At 40.5% G+C, this 13,897-nt stretch overlaps 1 protein-coding gene across 1 annotated transcript in view; it reads right to left on the bottom strand.

Moving 5' to 3' along the window:
- Window positions 1-13,897, bottom strand: part of COQ8A (coenzyme Q8A) — a 452,989-nt gene that overhangs the window by 367,379 nt on the left and 71,713 nt on the right. Inside the window, exon 4 of the mRNA XM_053712627.1 lies at window positions 6,557-6,640. Coding sequence (XP_053568602.1) covers window positions 6,557-6,640 — 84 coding nt within the window. The remainder of the gene's footprint in view (window positions 1-6,556; window positions 6,641-13,897) is intronic.

Raw genomic sequence — 13,897 nt, 5'->3', positions numbered from 1 at the left:
GCCCTTCCCACTCATATTGCAATAGTGGAAAGCCTAAGGAAACTGTTACTAGGCAAAAATCAAACCAGCCATGTGGAAAAAAACTAGGCCCCAATAAGTTATCACCAAACATATATAAAAAACGATTAAACATGCCAGCAAACGTTTTAAAATACACTTTTATAAGAGTATGTATCTATATTAATAAGCCTGATACCAGTCGCTATAACTGCATTTAAGGCTTTACTTACATTAGTTCGGTATCGGCAGCATTTTCTAGCAAATTCCATCCCTAGAAAAATATTAACTGCACATACCTTATTGCAGGAAAACCTGCACGCCATTCCCTCTCTGAAGTTACCTCACTCCTCAGAATACGTGAGAACAGCCATGGATCTTAGTTACTTCTGCTAAGATCATAGAAAACGCAGGCAGATTCTTCTTCTAAATACTGCCTGAGATAAACAGTACACTCCGGCACCATTTAAAAATAACAAACTTTTGATTGAAGAATAAACTAAGTATAAAACACCACACTCCTCTTACGACCTCCATCTTGGTTGAGGCTTGCAAGAGAATGACTGGATATGACAGTTAGGGGAGGAGCTATATAGCAGCTCTGCTGTGGGTGATCCTCTTGCAACTTCCTGTTGGGAAGGAGAATATCCCACAAGTAATGGATGATCCGTGGACTGGATACACTTAACAAGAGAAATAGTGCTACCATCTAGTGCTTATGAATAACATTGTTACAAAACTGATGCTGTATAGTGCAGCAGAAATGTGTACACCCCAGAACTTACCAAGGGAACAAAGCAAATTTGAGTAAGGTATTCTTTGTTAAAAGCTAAACCTAGTTATGCTCATATGCTAAATTTCTAAACCTTGGAAAGCCGCCTTTTATCTCAGTGCATTTTGACTGTTTTTCACAGCTATAAAACGCTAGTTCATGTATGCCATATAGATAACATGCTCATGCTGGTTGAGTCAGCACTGATTGGCAAAAATGCAAGTCTGTCAAAAGAACTGAAATTAGGGGGCAGTCTGCAGCGGCTTGGATACAAGGTAATTAGAGATAAAAAATAAATATAATATAACCTTGCTGGTTATGCAAAACTGGGCAATGTGTAATAAAGGGATTATCTATCTTTTTAAACCAATATAAAAAAAAAAAACCTGTAATATGCTGTCCCTTTAGCAAAGGATACCAAGAGAACTAAGCAAAAGGATAACCAAAGTAAACTGGAAAATTCCCGCTACCAGACCAAAGCGAGCTTGATTGAGTTTAATGGCATGGTCGGGCCAGCTGTGAATAGACAGCGTGCCACAATGCGATTCTGAAGAAAAAAAACAGACCCGCTCAGTAGAGCAAGGAGCGGCGTCTGTAAAAGTAATTTTCTTAGGTAAATATCTATGCAGCCCTTTGTTTTATAAAGCTAGCGCTAAGCTAATGTTATAGAATTCTGCACTATGTTTACTGGCCCTTTAACACAACACTTTCAAATGTACTCCAATTTGCTTTGTTCTCTTGGTATCATTTGTTAAAAAGTAAATTTAGGTCAGCTAATAAGATCTGAGGAGGGTGCATAGGTCTTTAAAATTATACGGTTATACATTGTAGCAACGCTGCTGCAGAGTTCTAAGGACACGTGTATGCTCCTAAAGCGCTATAAGCCTACTATGCATGTGCATTCGGATTGATCTGAATGTAGAAGGCGGCGGCGGCCGCTTGCAGCATCTGGCTCTTTTTGGAGCCGGATTTCTTCTTGTGAAACTGCAATACACCAAGATCTGTGCAAATCCGGATCTACGTGTGTTGCAATTTCACAAGAATAAATGCGGCTCAGAAGAAGAGCCAAATGCTGCAAGTGGCCGTCATTTTCCGCATTTAGATTTATCACAAATTATCTCAATGCAAATGCCTACAGCCTACCCAGATTTATGCTTCAACAAAAGGTTACCAAGAGAACAAACTAAATTTAATAATAAAAGCAAACAAAGTTGCTTAAAATTGTGTGTTCTATCTAAAAGTATTTCTCAACTCCAGTCCTCAAGTACCCCTAAAAGGCCAGAACACAGGTGAAGTGGTCAGCTGATCGGTAACCATGGTTACTAACCTGCTCTCACCCATTAGCTGTTTATTTAATTCTGCTCTAGTTCAGAATTAGGACAACCCAGCCTGTTAGGGGTACTTCAGGACTGGAGTTGATAAAACAATTTATGTAATAACTTACCTGATAAATTAATTTCTTTCATATTGGCAAAAGTCTATGAGCTAGAGACGTATGGGATATACAATCCTATCAGGAGGGGCAAAGTTTCCAAAACCTCAGTATGCCTATAAATACACCCCTCACCATCCCCACAATTCAGTTTAACGAATAGCAAGTAGTGGGGTGAGATTGATTTAATGACAGGCTTGATACGGACCAAAGCCTGTACAAAACAGTGAATATCAGGAAACTTAGCAATCTTTCTGTGTAATAAAACAGAAAGAGCAGAGATTTGTCCCTTCAAGGAACTTGCAGATAAACCTTTATCCAAACCATCGTGAAGAAAACTGTAAAATTCTAGAAATTCTAAAAGAATGCCAGGAGAATTTATGAGAACACCATGAAATATAAAAGTCTTCCAAACTCGATAATAAATCTTCCTAGAAACAGATTTACAAACCTGTAACATAGTATCAATCACTGAGTCAGAGAAACCTCTATGACTAAGCGTTCAATTTCCATACCTTCAAATTTAATGATTTGAGATCCTGATGGAAAAACGGTCCTTGAGACAGAAGGTCTGGTCTTAAAGGAAGTGGCCAAGGTTGGCAACTGGACCAGATTCACATACCAGAACCTCTGAGGCCATGCTGGTGCTACCAGAAACACAAACGATCGTTCCATGATGATCTTGGAGATCATATGCTAAATTTGGAAGAACTAGAGGCAGGACGATATAAGCAGGTTGGTAAAACCAAAAAGGAACTGCTAACGCATCCACTGACTCCGCCTGAGGATCCCTGGACCTGGATAGGTACCTGGGAAGTTTCTTGTTTAGATGTGAAGCAATCAGATCTTTTTCTGGAAGACACCACATCTGAACAATCTGAAAAAACACATTTGGATGGAGCGACCACTCCCCCGGATGTAAAGTCTGACGGCTGAGATCATCTGCTTCCGAATGGTCTACACCAGGGATATGTACCGCAGAAATTAGACAAAAGCTGGATTCTGCCCAAGAAAGTATCTGAGATACTTCTTTCGCAGCTAGGGGACTGTGAGTACCACCCCGATTTAAATATCACAAAAAAGTCCAGCACACACTGCAAGGTATTGGGTGCACGCTATAGCTGGGTACAGCACAACCCAGCAACCAGTAATCCAAAAGTGAAAAGAATAGCAGCACACCAATGGCAATTTCTTCAGAATTTATTCCATAGCTAAGAGCACAAACAAGATAGCTACGTTTCGGACTACCTGTCCATCATGCCATGATGAAGGACATGTAGTCCGAAACATCGTTATCTTATTTGTGCTCTTAGCTATGGAATAAATTCTGAAGAAATTGCCATTGGTGTGCTGCTATTCTTTTCACTTTTGGAGTACCACCCTGATTGACATATGCACAGTTGTGATATTGTCTGTCTGAAAACAAATGAACAGTTCTCTCTTCAACAGAGGACAAACCTGAAGAGCCCGTAAAATACCACAGAGTTCTAAAATATTGATCGTTAACCTCGCCTCTTGAGATTTCCAAACCCCTTGTGCCGTCAGAGATCCAGCTACCCAACCTGAAAGACTTGCATCTGTTGTGATCACAGTCCAGATTGGACGAACAAAAGAGGCCCCTTGAACTATATGATGGTGATCTAACCACCAAGTCAGAGAAATTCGAACAATGGGATTTAAGGACATTAATTGTGATATCTTTGTATAATCCCTGCACCATTGATTCAGCATACAAAGCTGGAGAGGTCTCATATGAAAACGAGCAAAGGGGATCGCGTCTGATACTGCAGTCTTGAGACTGAAAACTTCCATGCACATAGCCACTGAAGGGAATGATTGAGACTGAAGGGAATGATTGAGACTGAAGGGAATGATTGAGACTGAAGGTTCTGACCAGCTGAAACCAATTTTATTTGTCTCTTGTCTGTTAGAGACAGAGTCATGGACACAATCTATCTGGAAACCTAAAAAGGTGACCCTTGTCTGAGGAATCAAATAAATATTTGGTAAATTGATCTTCCATCCATGTCTTTGAAGAAACACTAGTTGATTTGTGTGAGATTCAGCAGAATGTAAAGGACTGAGCTAGTACCAAGATATTGTCCAAATAAGGGAACACCGCAATACCCTGTTCTCTGATTAGAGAGTAGGGCACCGAGAACCTTTGGGGAAAAAAAAATCCTTGGAACTTTTGCTAGGCCAAATGGAAGAGCGACAAATTGGTAATGTTTGTCTAGAAAAGAGAATCTCAGAAACCGATAGACTTACAGGATGCATATCTTCATATTCCGATTCATCCAGACCACTATCGTGCACATATAATGACCTTGCTGAACAAAAGGCAGAATAGTCCTTATAGTCACCATTTTGAAAGTTGGCACTCTTACTAAACGATTCAACATTTTCAGATCCAGAACAGGTCTGAATAAATTTTTAAATAAATAAATTATTTAGCGTCAAGTATGACGCACAATGCAAAATTATTTTTTTTGCCGCTAACATTCGGAAATGATGCAACTCGCGTCATGGCAAACGCAACCTTGTGCAAGGAAACCTGGAGTCAACTAAGACGCCAGAAATTATGAATTTGCATCACCGAATGAACCTTTGCGGCAAAAAAAATTATTGCGCCAAGGATGGCTCAAAATATCAGCATTTTGCGGCCTCGCAAGCCTAATTTTGCCTGTGAAAACTAATGAAAACAGTCAATTTTGAAAAAAAGACTATACCCCCAGGTAAGAAAAAATAACTTACTAAATATGTTTTTCACAGTTTTGAAACTGAGTCTGCAAAAGGAAATATACATAAACCTGACTCATGGCAAATATAAGTACAATACATATATTTAGAACTTTATATTAATGCATAAAGTGCCAAACCATAGCTGAGAGTGTCTTAAGTAATGAAAACACACTTACCAAAAGACACCCAACTACATATAGCAGATAGCCAAACCAGTACTGAAACAGTTATCAGCAGAGGTAATGGTATATAAGAGTATATAGTCAATCTGAAAAGGGAGGTAGGAGACGAATCTCTACGACCGATAACAGAGAACCTATGAAAAAAAAGATTTCCCACAAGGAAAACCATAGAATTCAAAAAGGTGATACTCCCTTCACATCCCTCTGACATTCAATGTACTCAGAGGAATCGAGCTTCTAAATGCTGAGAAGCGTATATCAACGTAGAATCTTAGCACAAACTTACTTCACCACCTCCATAGGAGGCAAAGTTTGTAAAACTGAATTGTGGGTGTGGTGAGGGGTGTATTTATAGGCATTTGAGGTTTGGCCCTCCTGGTAGGAATGTATATCCCATACGTCACTAGCTCATGGACTCTTGGCAATTACATGAAAGAAACACAGATCTAACCCAGAGGTTTTCAAACTTGTCTTTAGGCCTCCCAAAGAGGCCAGATTTCAGGATATCTGAACTGGAGCACAGGTGAAATAATCAGCCGATTAGTTATTATGGCTATTAACCTGTTCTCATCCAAGGTAATCCTGAAAACCTAGCCTGTTAGCGAAGCCGGAGGACAGGTTTGAAAACCACTAAACAAAAATGTACAGAAGTTGCTTTCTGGGCTCCCCAGGGAGTGTGGGACAAGCAAAGTGTTTATACAAACGCAGCAGGTATTTAAATATTATTTTAAAGGGACAGTCTACACCTTAGTCATCTTAAAGTCTTACCTTAGATTAAGCTGCAAATAGCCTCCTGCACCTTTTCTATATCATGCAGCAGGAACAGTAAAAAAAAAAAAAAAAAAAAAAATTTAAATGAATATTTTTGGCCACTTTGAAATGGCTGCCAAGCTCAGCCCATTGATGACATCACGATCTGGGCTGCAGGTAACAATCACAAAAGGCTCTCTAGTTGGATTCAACAGACTGTTAATGCTTTTCACCAGAGTGCCTAGATGTAGCCCAGATTGCGATGTCATCGGTGGGCGGAGCTTGGCAGCCATTTCAAACTGGCCAAAAACATTCATTTTAAAATAACTGTTTTACGGTTTCTGCTGCATGATATAGAAAGGGGTGCAGGAGTATATTTGCAGCTTAACCTAAGGTAAGACTTTAAGAGGACTAAAGTGTAGACTGTCCCTTTAAAAAGAGACACTTCAGTCAGAATAATGTGTTTCTCAAACCGTATCTACCATATAAAAGAGCAACAGTTACTTATTTGTCCATAACAGACAAGCAAAACTGTTTAAATTATAATTAAAACTAGCAAAATGTATATTGGTTTATTCAGAACATTAAAAAAAAAATTATGTTAATCTCCTTTAAAAGAATAAAATATTAAAGTTATACAAATATTTCTAAAGTGTGTGGGTAAAATACATATATTTATACAATATATAAAATTTTACCTCCAAAGTTGGCCAGCCTTCCAATTCTTGTGACGGGTACTTTTCGTTCACGTGCTCTTTCACTGAGCTGTAAAAAAAAAATAAAAAAATAATAAATAAATAAATAAATAAATAAATAAATAAAAAGAAAAACTAAATTAATGCTTACCTGATAAATTTCTCTCTTGCGATGTATCGAGTCCACAGATTCATCCAATACTTGTGGGATATTCTCCTGCCCAAAAGGAAGTGGCAAAGAGAGCACCCACAGCAGAGCTGTCTATATTGCTCCTCCCCTAACTCCACCCCCAGTCATTCGACCGAAGGTTAGGAAGAAAAAGGAGAAACTATAGGGTGCAGAGGTGACTGAAGTTTTTTTAATAAAATATACTACCTGTCTTAAATAGACAGGGCGGGACGTGGACTTGATACATCGCAAGAGAAAGAAATTTCAGGTAAGCATACATTTTGTTTTCTCTTGCAAGATGTATTGACTCCACGGATTCATCCAATACTTGTGGGATACCAATACCAAAGCTTTAGGACACTGATGAAGGGAGGGACAAGACAGGTATCTAAAAGGAAGGCACCACTGCTTGTAGAACCTTTCTCCCAAAAATAGCCTCAGAAGAAGCGAAAGTATCGAATTTGTAAAATTTGGAAAAAGTATGAAGCAAAGACCAAGTCGCTGCCTTACAAATCTGTTCAACAGAAGCCTCATTTTTAAAAGCCCATGTGGAAGCCACTGCTCTAGTAGAGTGAGCAGTAATCCTTTCAGGAGGCTGCTGGCCAGCAGTCTCATAAGCCAAACGGATGATGCTTTTCAGCCAAAAAGAAAGAGGTTGCCGTAGCCTTTTGACCTCTCCGCTTTCCAGAATAGACAACAAACAATGAAGATGTTAGACGGAAATCTTTAGTTGCTTGTAAGTAGAACTTTAAAGCACGAACCACATCTAGGTTGTGCAACAGACGTTCCTTCTTGGAACAAGGATTAGGACACAGAGAAGGAACAACAATTTCCCGATTGATATTCATATTACAAACAACCTTAGGAAGGAATCCAGGTTTGGTACTCAAAACTACCTTATCCGCATGGAAAACAAGATAAGGTGAGTCACACTGTAAAGCAGATAATTCAGAAACTCTTCGAGCCGAAGAGAGATAGCTACTAAAAACAAAACTTTCCAAGATAGAAGCTTAATATCTATAGAATGCATAGGTTCAAACGGAACCCCTTGAAGAACTTTAAGAACTAAATTTAAACTCCATAAGGAGCAACAGGTTTAAACATAGGCTTGATTCTGACTAAACGCCTGAACTTCTGGAACATCTGCCAGACGCTTGTGTAAAAGAATAGACAAAGCAGATATCTGTCCCTTTAAGGAACTAGCTGATAATCCCTTCTGCAATCCTTCTTGGAGAAAAGACAATATCCTAGGAATCCTAATCTTACTCCATGAGTAACCCTTGGATTCACACCAATAAAGATATTTACGCCATATATTTTGATAGATTTTCCTGGTGACAGGCTTTCTAGCCTGAATCAAGGTATCAATGACCGACTCAGAGAAACCACGCTTTGATAGTGTCAGGCGTTCAATCTCCAAGCAGTCAGCCGCAGAGAAATTAGATTTGGATGCTTGAATGGGCCCTGAATTAGAAGGTCCTGCCTCATCGGCAGAGTCCACGGTGGAACGGATGACATGTCCACAAGATCTGCATACCAAGTCCTGCGTGGCCACTCAGGTGCTATCAAAATCACTGAAGCTCTCTCTCCTGCTTGATTATGGCAATCAGACGAAGAAGGAGAGGAAATGGTGGAAACACATAGGCCAGATTGAAGGACCAGGGCACTGCTAGAGCATCTATCAGAACTTCCCGGGGATCCCTTGACCTGGATCCGTAACAAGTGGTGTGCCCCATACCTGAATCAGTTGGGCAAATACTTCCAGATGGAGCTCCCACTCCCCCGGATGAAAAAAGTCTGACGACTTAGGAAATCCGCCTCCCAGTTCTCTACCCCTGGGATATGGATTGCTGAAAGATGGCAAGAGTGAGTCTCTGCCCATCGGATTATTTTGGTCACCTCTATCATTGCTAGAGAACTCAGTGTTCCTCCTTGATGATTGATATAAGCTACAGTCGTGATGTTGTCCGACCTCTAATCTGATGAATTTGACCGCAGCCAGTTGAGGCCAGCCTGAAGCGCATTGAATATCGCTCTCAGTTCTAGAATATTTATCGGGAAGAGAGCCTCCTCCTGAGTCCATAGACCCTGTGCTTTCAGGGAGTTCCAGACTGCAGCCCAGTAGGCTAGCATCTGTCGTTACTATGACCCACTCTGGCCTGCGGAAACACATTCCAGGGACAGGTGAACCTGTGACAACCACCAGAGAAGAAAATCTCTGGTCTGCTGATCCAGATGTATCGGAGGAGATAAAACTGCATAATCCCCATTCCACTGTTCGAGCATGCACAGTTGCAGTGGTCTGAGGTGTAGATGAGCAAATGGAACTATGTCCATTGCCGCTACCATTAGTCAGATTACCTCCATACACTGAGCTACTGACGGCCAAGGATTGGAGTGAAGAGCTCGGCAGGTGGTTACAAGTTTTGATTTCCTGACCTCCGTCAGAAATCTTTTCATTTCTACCGAGTCTATCAGAGTCCCTAGGAAGGAAACTCTTGAGAGGAAAGAGAGAACTCTTTTTTATGTTCACCTTCCACCCATGAGATCTCAGAAAAGCCAACACGATGTCCGTGTGAGACTTGGCTAGTTGGAAAGTCGACGCTTGAATTAAGAGGTAGTCTAGATAAGGCACTACTGCTATGCCCCGTGGTCTTAGAACCGCCAGAAGGGACCCTAGCACCTTTGTGAAAATTTTGTGAGCAGTGGCCAACCCGAAGGGAAGGGCCACAAACTGGTAATGCCTGTCCAGAAAGGCGAACCTGAGAAATTGGTGATGATCTCTGTGAATAGGGATGTGCAGATATGCATCCTTTAAGTCCACGGTGGTCATATATTGACCTTCTTGGATCAGTGGCAGAATAGTCTGAATAGTCTCCATCTTGAAAGATGGGACTAAGGAATTTGTTTAAGATCTTGAGATCCAAGATTGGTCTGAAAGTTCCTTCTTTTTTGGGAACCGCAAACAGGTTTAAGTAAAACCCTAGCCCCTGTTCTGCTTTTGGAACTGGGTGCATCACTCCCATGGTATGTAGGTCTTCTACACAGCGTAAGAACGCCTCTCTCTGTCTGGTTTGCCGACAATTGAGAAATGTGAAATCTCCCCCTTGGGCGGGAATCTTTGAAGTCCAGAAAATAACCCTCGGAAACAATTTCTAAAGCCCAGGAATTGTGAACATCTCTTGCCCAAGCCTGAGCGGATAGAGAGTCTGCCCCCTACTAGATCCAGTCCCGGATCGGGGGCTACCCCTTCATGCTGTCTTGGAGGCAGCTGCAGGCTTCTTGGCCTGTTTACACTTGTTTCAAGAATGGTTAGGTCTCTAGACTGACTTGGATTGAGCAAAGTTTCCCTCTTGCTTTGCAGCAGGGGAAGAGGAAGCGGGACCACCCTTGAAGTTTCGAAAGGAACGAAAATTATTTGGTTTGGTCCTTATTTTATTTGATTTATCCTGAGGGAGGACATGGTCTTTCCCTCCAGCGATGTCTGAAATAATCTCCTTCAGTTCAGGCCCGAAGAGGGTCTTTCCTTTTAAAGGGATGGTCAAAAGTTTAGATTTTGACGACACATCCGCTGACCAAGACTTAAGCCATAATGCTCTGTGCGCTAAAATGGCAAAACCTGAATTCTTTGCCGCTAATTTAGCCAGATGAAAAGCGCCATCTGTAATGAAAGAATTAGCCAGCTTAAGAGCCTTAATTCTATCCATAATATCCTCTAATGGGGTTTCCGTCTGAAGAACCTCTTCCAGAGCCTTGAACCAGAAAGCAGCTGCAGTTGTTACAGGAACAATGCACGCAATAGGTTGGAGAAGAAAACCTTGATGAACAAAAATTTTCTTCAGGAGACCCTCTAATTTTTTTTATCCATAGGATCTTTGAAAGCACAACTGTCCTCAATAGGTATAGTTGTACGCTTGGCGAGTGTAGAAATAGCTCCCTCCACCTTAGGGACCGTCTGCCACGAGTCCCGCATGGTGTCCGATATGGGAAACATTTTCTTAAAAACAGGAGGGGGAGTGAACGGAATACCTGGTCTATCCCATAGGGTTGCACCGATACCGATACTAGTATCGGTACCGATACCAAGTATTTGCATGAGTACTTGTACTCGTGCAAATGCACCGATACTTAAACCGATACCTCCACTTTCAAGCCATATGCTATCTTGTGGCGTTTTTTCAAACTGCATGTTCCCATTTCATTTTAAACTGGAGTGGAGACTAAACTAAAAATTGTTTACTGCTGTTCCGACAATACAAATTGTTGTTATTTGTATTATTGTAGGAGAGATCACTGTACCTCGTTCAGACAAACCCCTGAAGTACTGGGCAGTTAAACAGATTTCCAGCTCTGGCTAAAATGGCCCAAAAATATCTTTCTGCCCCATGCAGTAGTTTGGAAAGTGAAAGACTGTTCAACTTAGAGTCGAACCTCCATACAAATGTCAGATTGATGTTATATAACAGCCCTACAACCCAATTGCATCACCCCTTTAAATTTAATATTTTATTGTAATATTTTTTATTGATAAACATGTTCAGTGAACTTTGTGACAAATAAAACTGTTTTATTATTTCATAAAGTCTTTTGAAATACAGTCCTTTATAATTCTAAAGAAGGAATCTTAAATAATTAGTTTTGTGCTTGGTAAACTGTCACATGACATTAAAAAAAAAAAAGTATCGGTAATTGGTATCGGCGAGTATTTGAAAACAAGTATCGGTACCTGTACTCTGTCATAAAAAAAAAAACAATTTATGTAAGAACTTACCTGATAAATTCATTTCTTTCATATTAGCAAGAGTCCATGAGCTAGTGACGTATGGGATATACATTCCTACCAGGAGGGGCAAAGTTTCCCAAACCTCAAAATGCCTATAAATACACCCCTCACCACACCCACAAATCAGTTTAACGAATAGCCAAGAAGTGGGGTGATGAGAAAAAAGTGCGAAGCATAAATATAAGGAATTGGAATAATTGTGCTTTATACAAAAAAATCATAACCACCACAAAAAAAGGGTGGGCCTCATGGACTCTTGCTAATATGAAAGAAATGAATTTATCAGGTAAGTTCTTACATAAATTATGTTTTCTTTCATGTAATTAGCAAGAGTCCATGAGCTAATGACGTATGGGATAATGACTACCCAAGATGTGGATCTTCCACGCAAGAGTCACTAGAGAGGGAGGGATAAAATAAAGACAGCCAATTCCGCTGAAAAAAATCCACACCCAAAAATAAAGTTTAAATCTTATAAAGAAAAAAACTGAAAATATAAGCAGAAGATTCAAACTGAAACAGCTGCCTGAAGTACTTTTCTACCAAAGACAGCTTCAGAAGAAGAAAACACATCAAAATGGTAGAATTGAGTAAAAGTATGCAAAGAAGACCAAGTTGCTGCTTTGCAAATTTGATCAACCGAAGCTTCATTCCTAAACGCCCAGGAAGTAGAAACTGACCTAGTAGAATGAGCTGTAATCCTTTGAGGCGAAGTTTTACCCGACTCGACATAAGCATGATGAATTAAAGATTTCAACCAAGATGCCAAAGAAATGGCAGAGGCCTTCTGACCTTTCCTAGAACCGGAAAAGATAACAAATAGACTAGAAGTCTTTCGGAAATTCTTAGTAGCTGCAACATAATATGTCAAAGCTCTAACTACATCCAAAGAATGCAATGATTTCGCCTTAGAATTCTTAGGATTAGGACATAATGAAGGAACCACAATTTCTCTACTAATGTTGTTGGAATTCACAACCTTAGGTAAAAATTTAAAAGAAGATTGCAACACCGCCTTATCCTGGTGAAAAATCAGAAAAGGAGACTCACAAGAAAGAGCAGATAATTCAGAAACTCTTCTGGCAGAAGAGATGGCCAAAAGGAACAAAAAACTTTCCAAGAAAGTAATTTAATGTCCAATGAATGCATAGGTTCAAACGGAGAAGCCTGAAGAGCCCTCAGAACCAAATTCAAACTCCAAGGAGGAGAAATTGACTTAATAACAGGTTTTATACGAACCAAAGCTTGTACAAAACAATGAATATCAGGAAGATTAGCAATCTTTCTGTGAAAAAAGAACAGAAAGAGCAGAGATTTGTCCTTTCAAGGAACTTGCAGACAAACCTTATCCAAACCATCCTGAAAAAAACTGTAAAATTCTCGGAATTCTAAAAAGAATGCCAGGAAAAATGATGAGAAAGACACCAAGAAATATAAGTCTTCCAGACTCTATAATATATCTCCCTAGATACAGATTTACGAGCCTGTAACATAGTATTAATCACAGAGTCAGAGAAACCTCTTTGACTAAGAATCAAGCGTTCAATCTCCATACCTTTAAATTTAAGGATTTGAGATCCTGATGGAAAAAAGGACCTTGCGACAGAAGGTCTGGCCTTAACGGAAGAGTCCACGGTTGGCAAGAGGCCATCCGGACAAGATCCGCATACCAAAACCTGTGAGGCCATGCTGGAGCTACCAGCAGAACAAACGAGCATTCCTTCAGAATCTTGGAGATTACTCTTGGAAGAAGAAGAACTAGAGGCGGAAAGATATAGGCAGGATGATACTTCCAAGGAAGTGACAATGCATCCACTGCTACCGCTTGAGGATCCCTGGATCTGGACAGATACCTGGGAAGTTTCTTGTTTAGATGAGAGGCCATCAAATCTATTTCTGGAAGTCCCCACATTTGAACAATCTGAAGAAATACCTCTGGGTGAAGAGACCATTCGCCCGGATGTAACGTTTGGTGACTGAGATAATCCGCTTCCCAATTGTCTATACCTGGGATATGAACCGCAGAAACTAGACAGGAGCTGGATTCCGCCCATACCAGAATTCGAGATACTTCTTTCATAGCCAGAAGACTGAAAGTCCCTCCTTGATGATTAATGTATGCCACAGTTGTGACATTGTCTGTCTGAAAACAAATGAACGATTCTCTCTTCAGAAGAGGCCAAGACTGAAGAGCTCTGAAAATTGCACGGAGTTCCAAAATATTGATCGGTAATCTCACCTCCTGAGATTCCCAAACCCCTTGTGCTGTCAGAGACCCCCACACAGCTCCCCAACCTGTAAGACTTGCATCTGTTGAAATTACAGTCCAGGTCGGAAGAACAAAAGAAGCCCCCTGAACTAAACGATGGTGATCT

This window comes from Bombina bombina, chromosome 4, assembly GCF_027579735.1.
Source record: "Bombina bombina isolate aBomBom1 chromosome 4, aBomBom1.pri, whole genome shotgun sequence".
NCBI classification, from domain to species: Eukaryota; Metazoa; Chordata; class Amphibia; order Anura; family Bombinatoridae; genus Bombina; species Bombina bombina.
The sequence above is the reverse complement of the archived record's forward strand: the minus strand, read 5'-3'. Positions and strand labels throughout refer to the sequence as shown.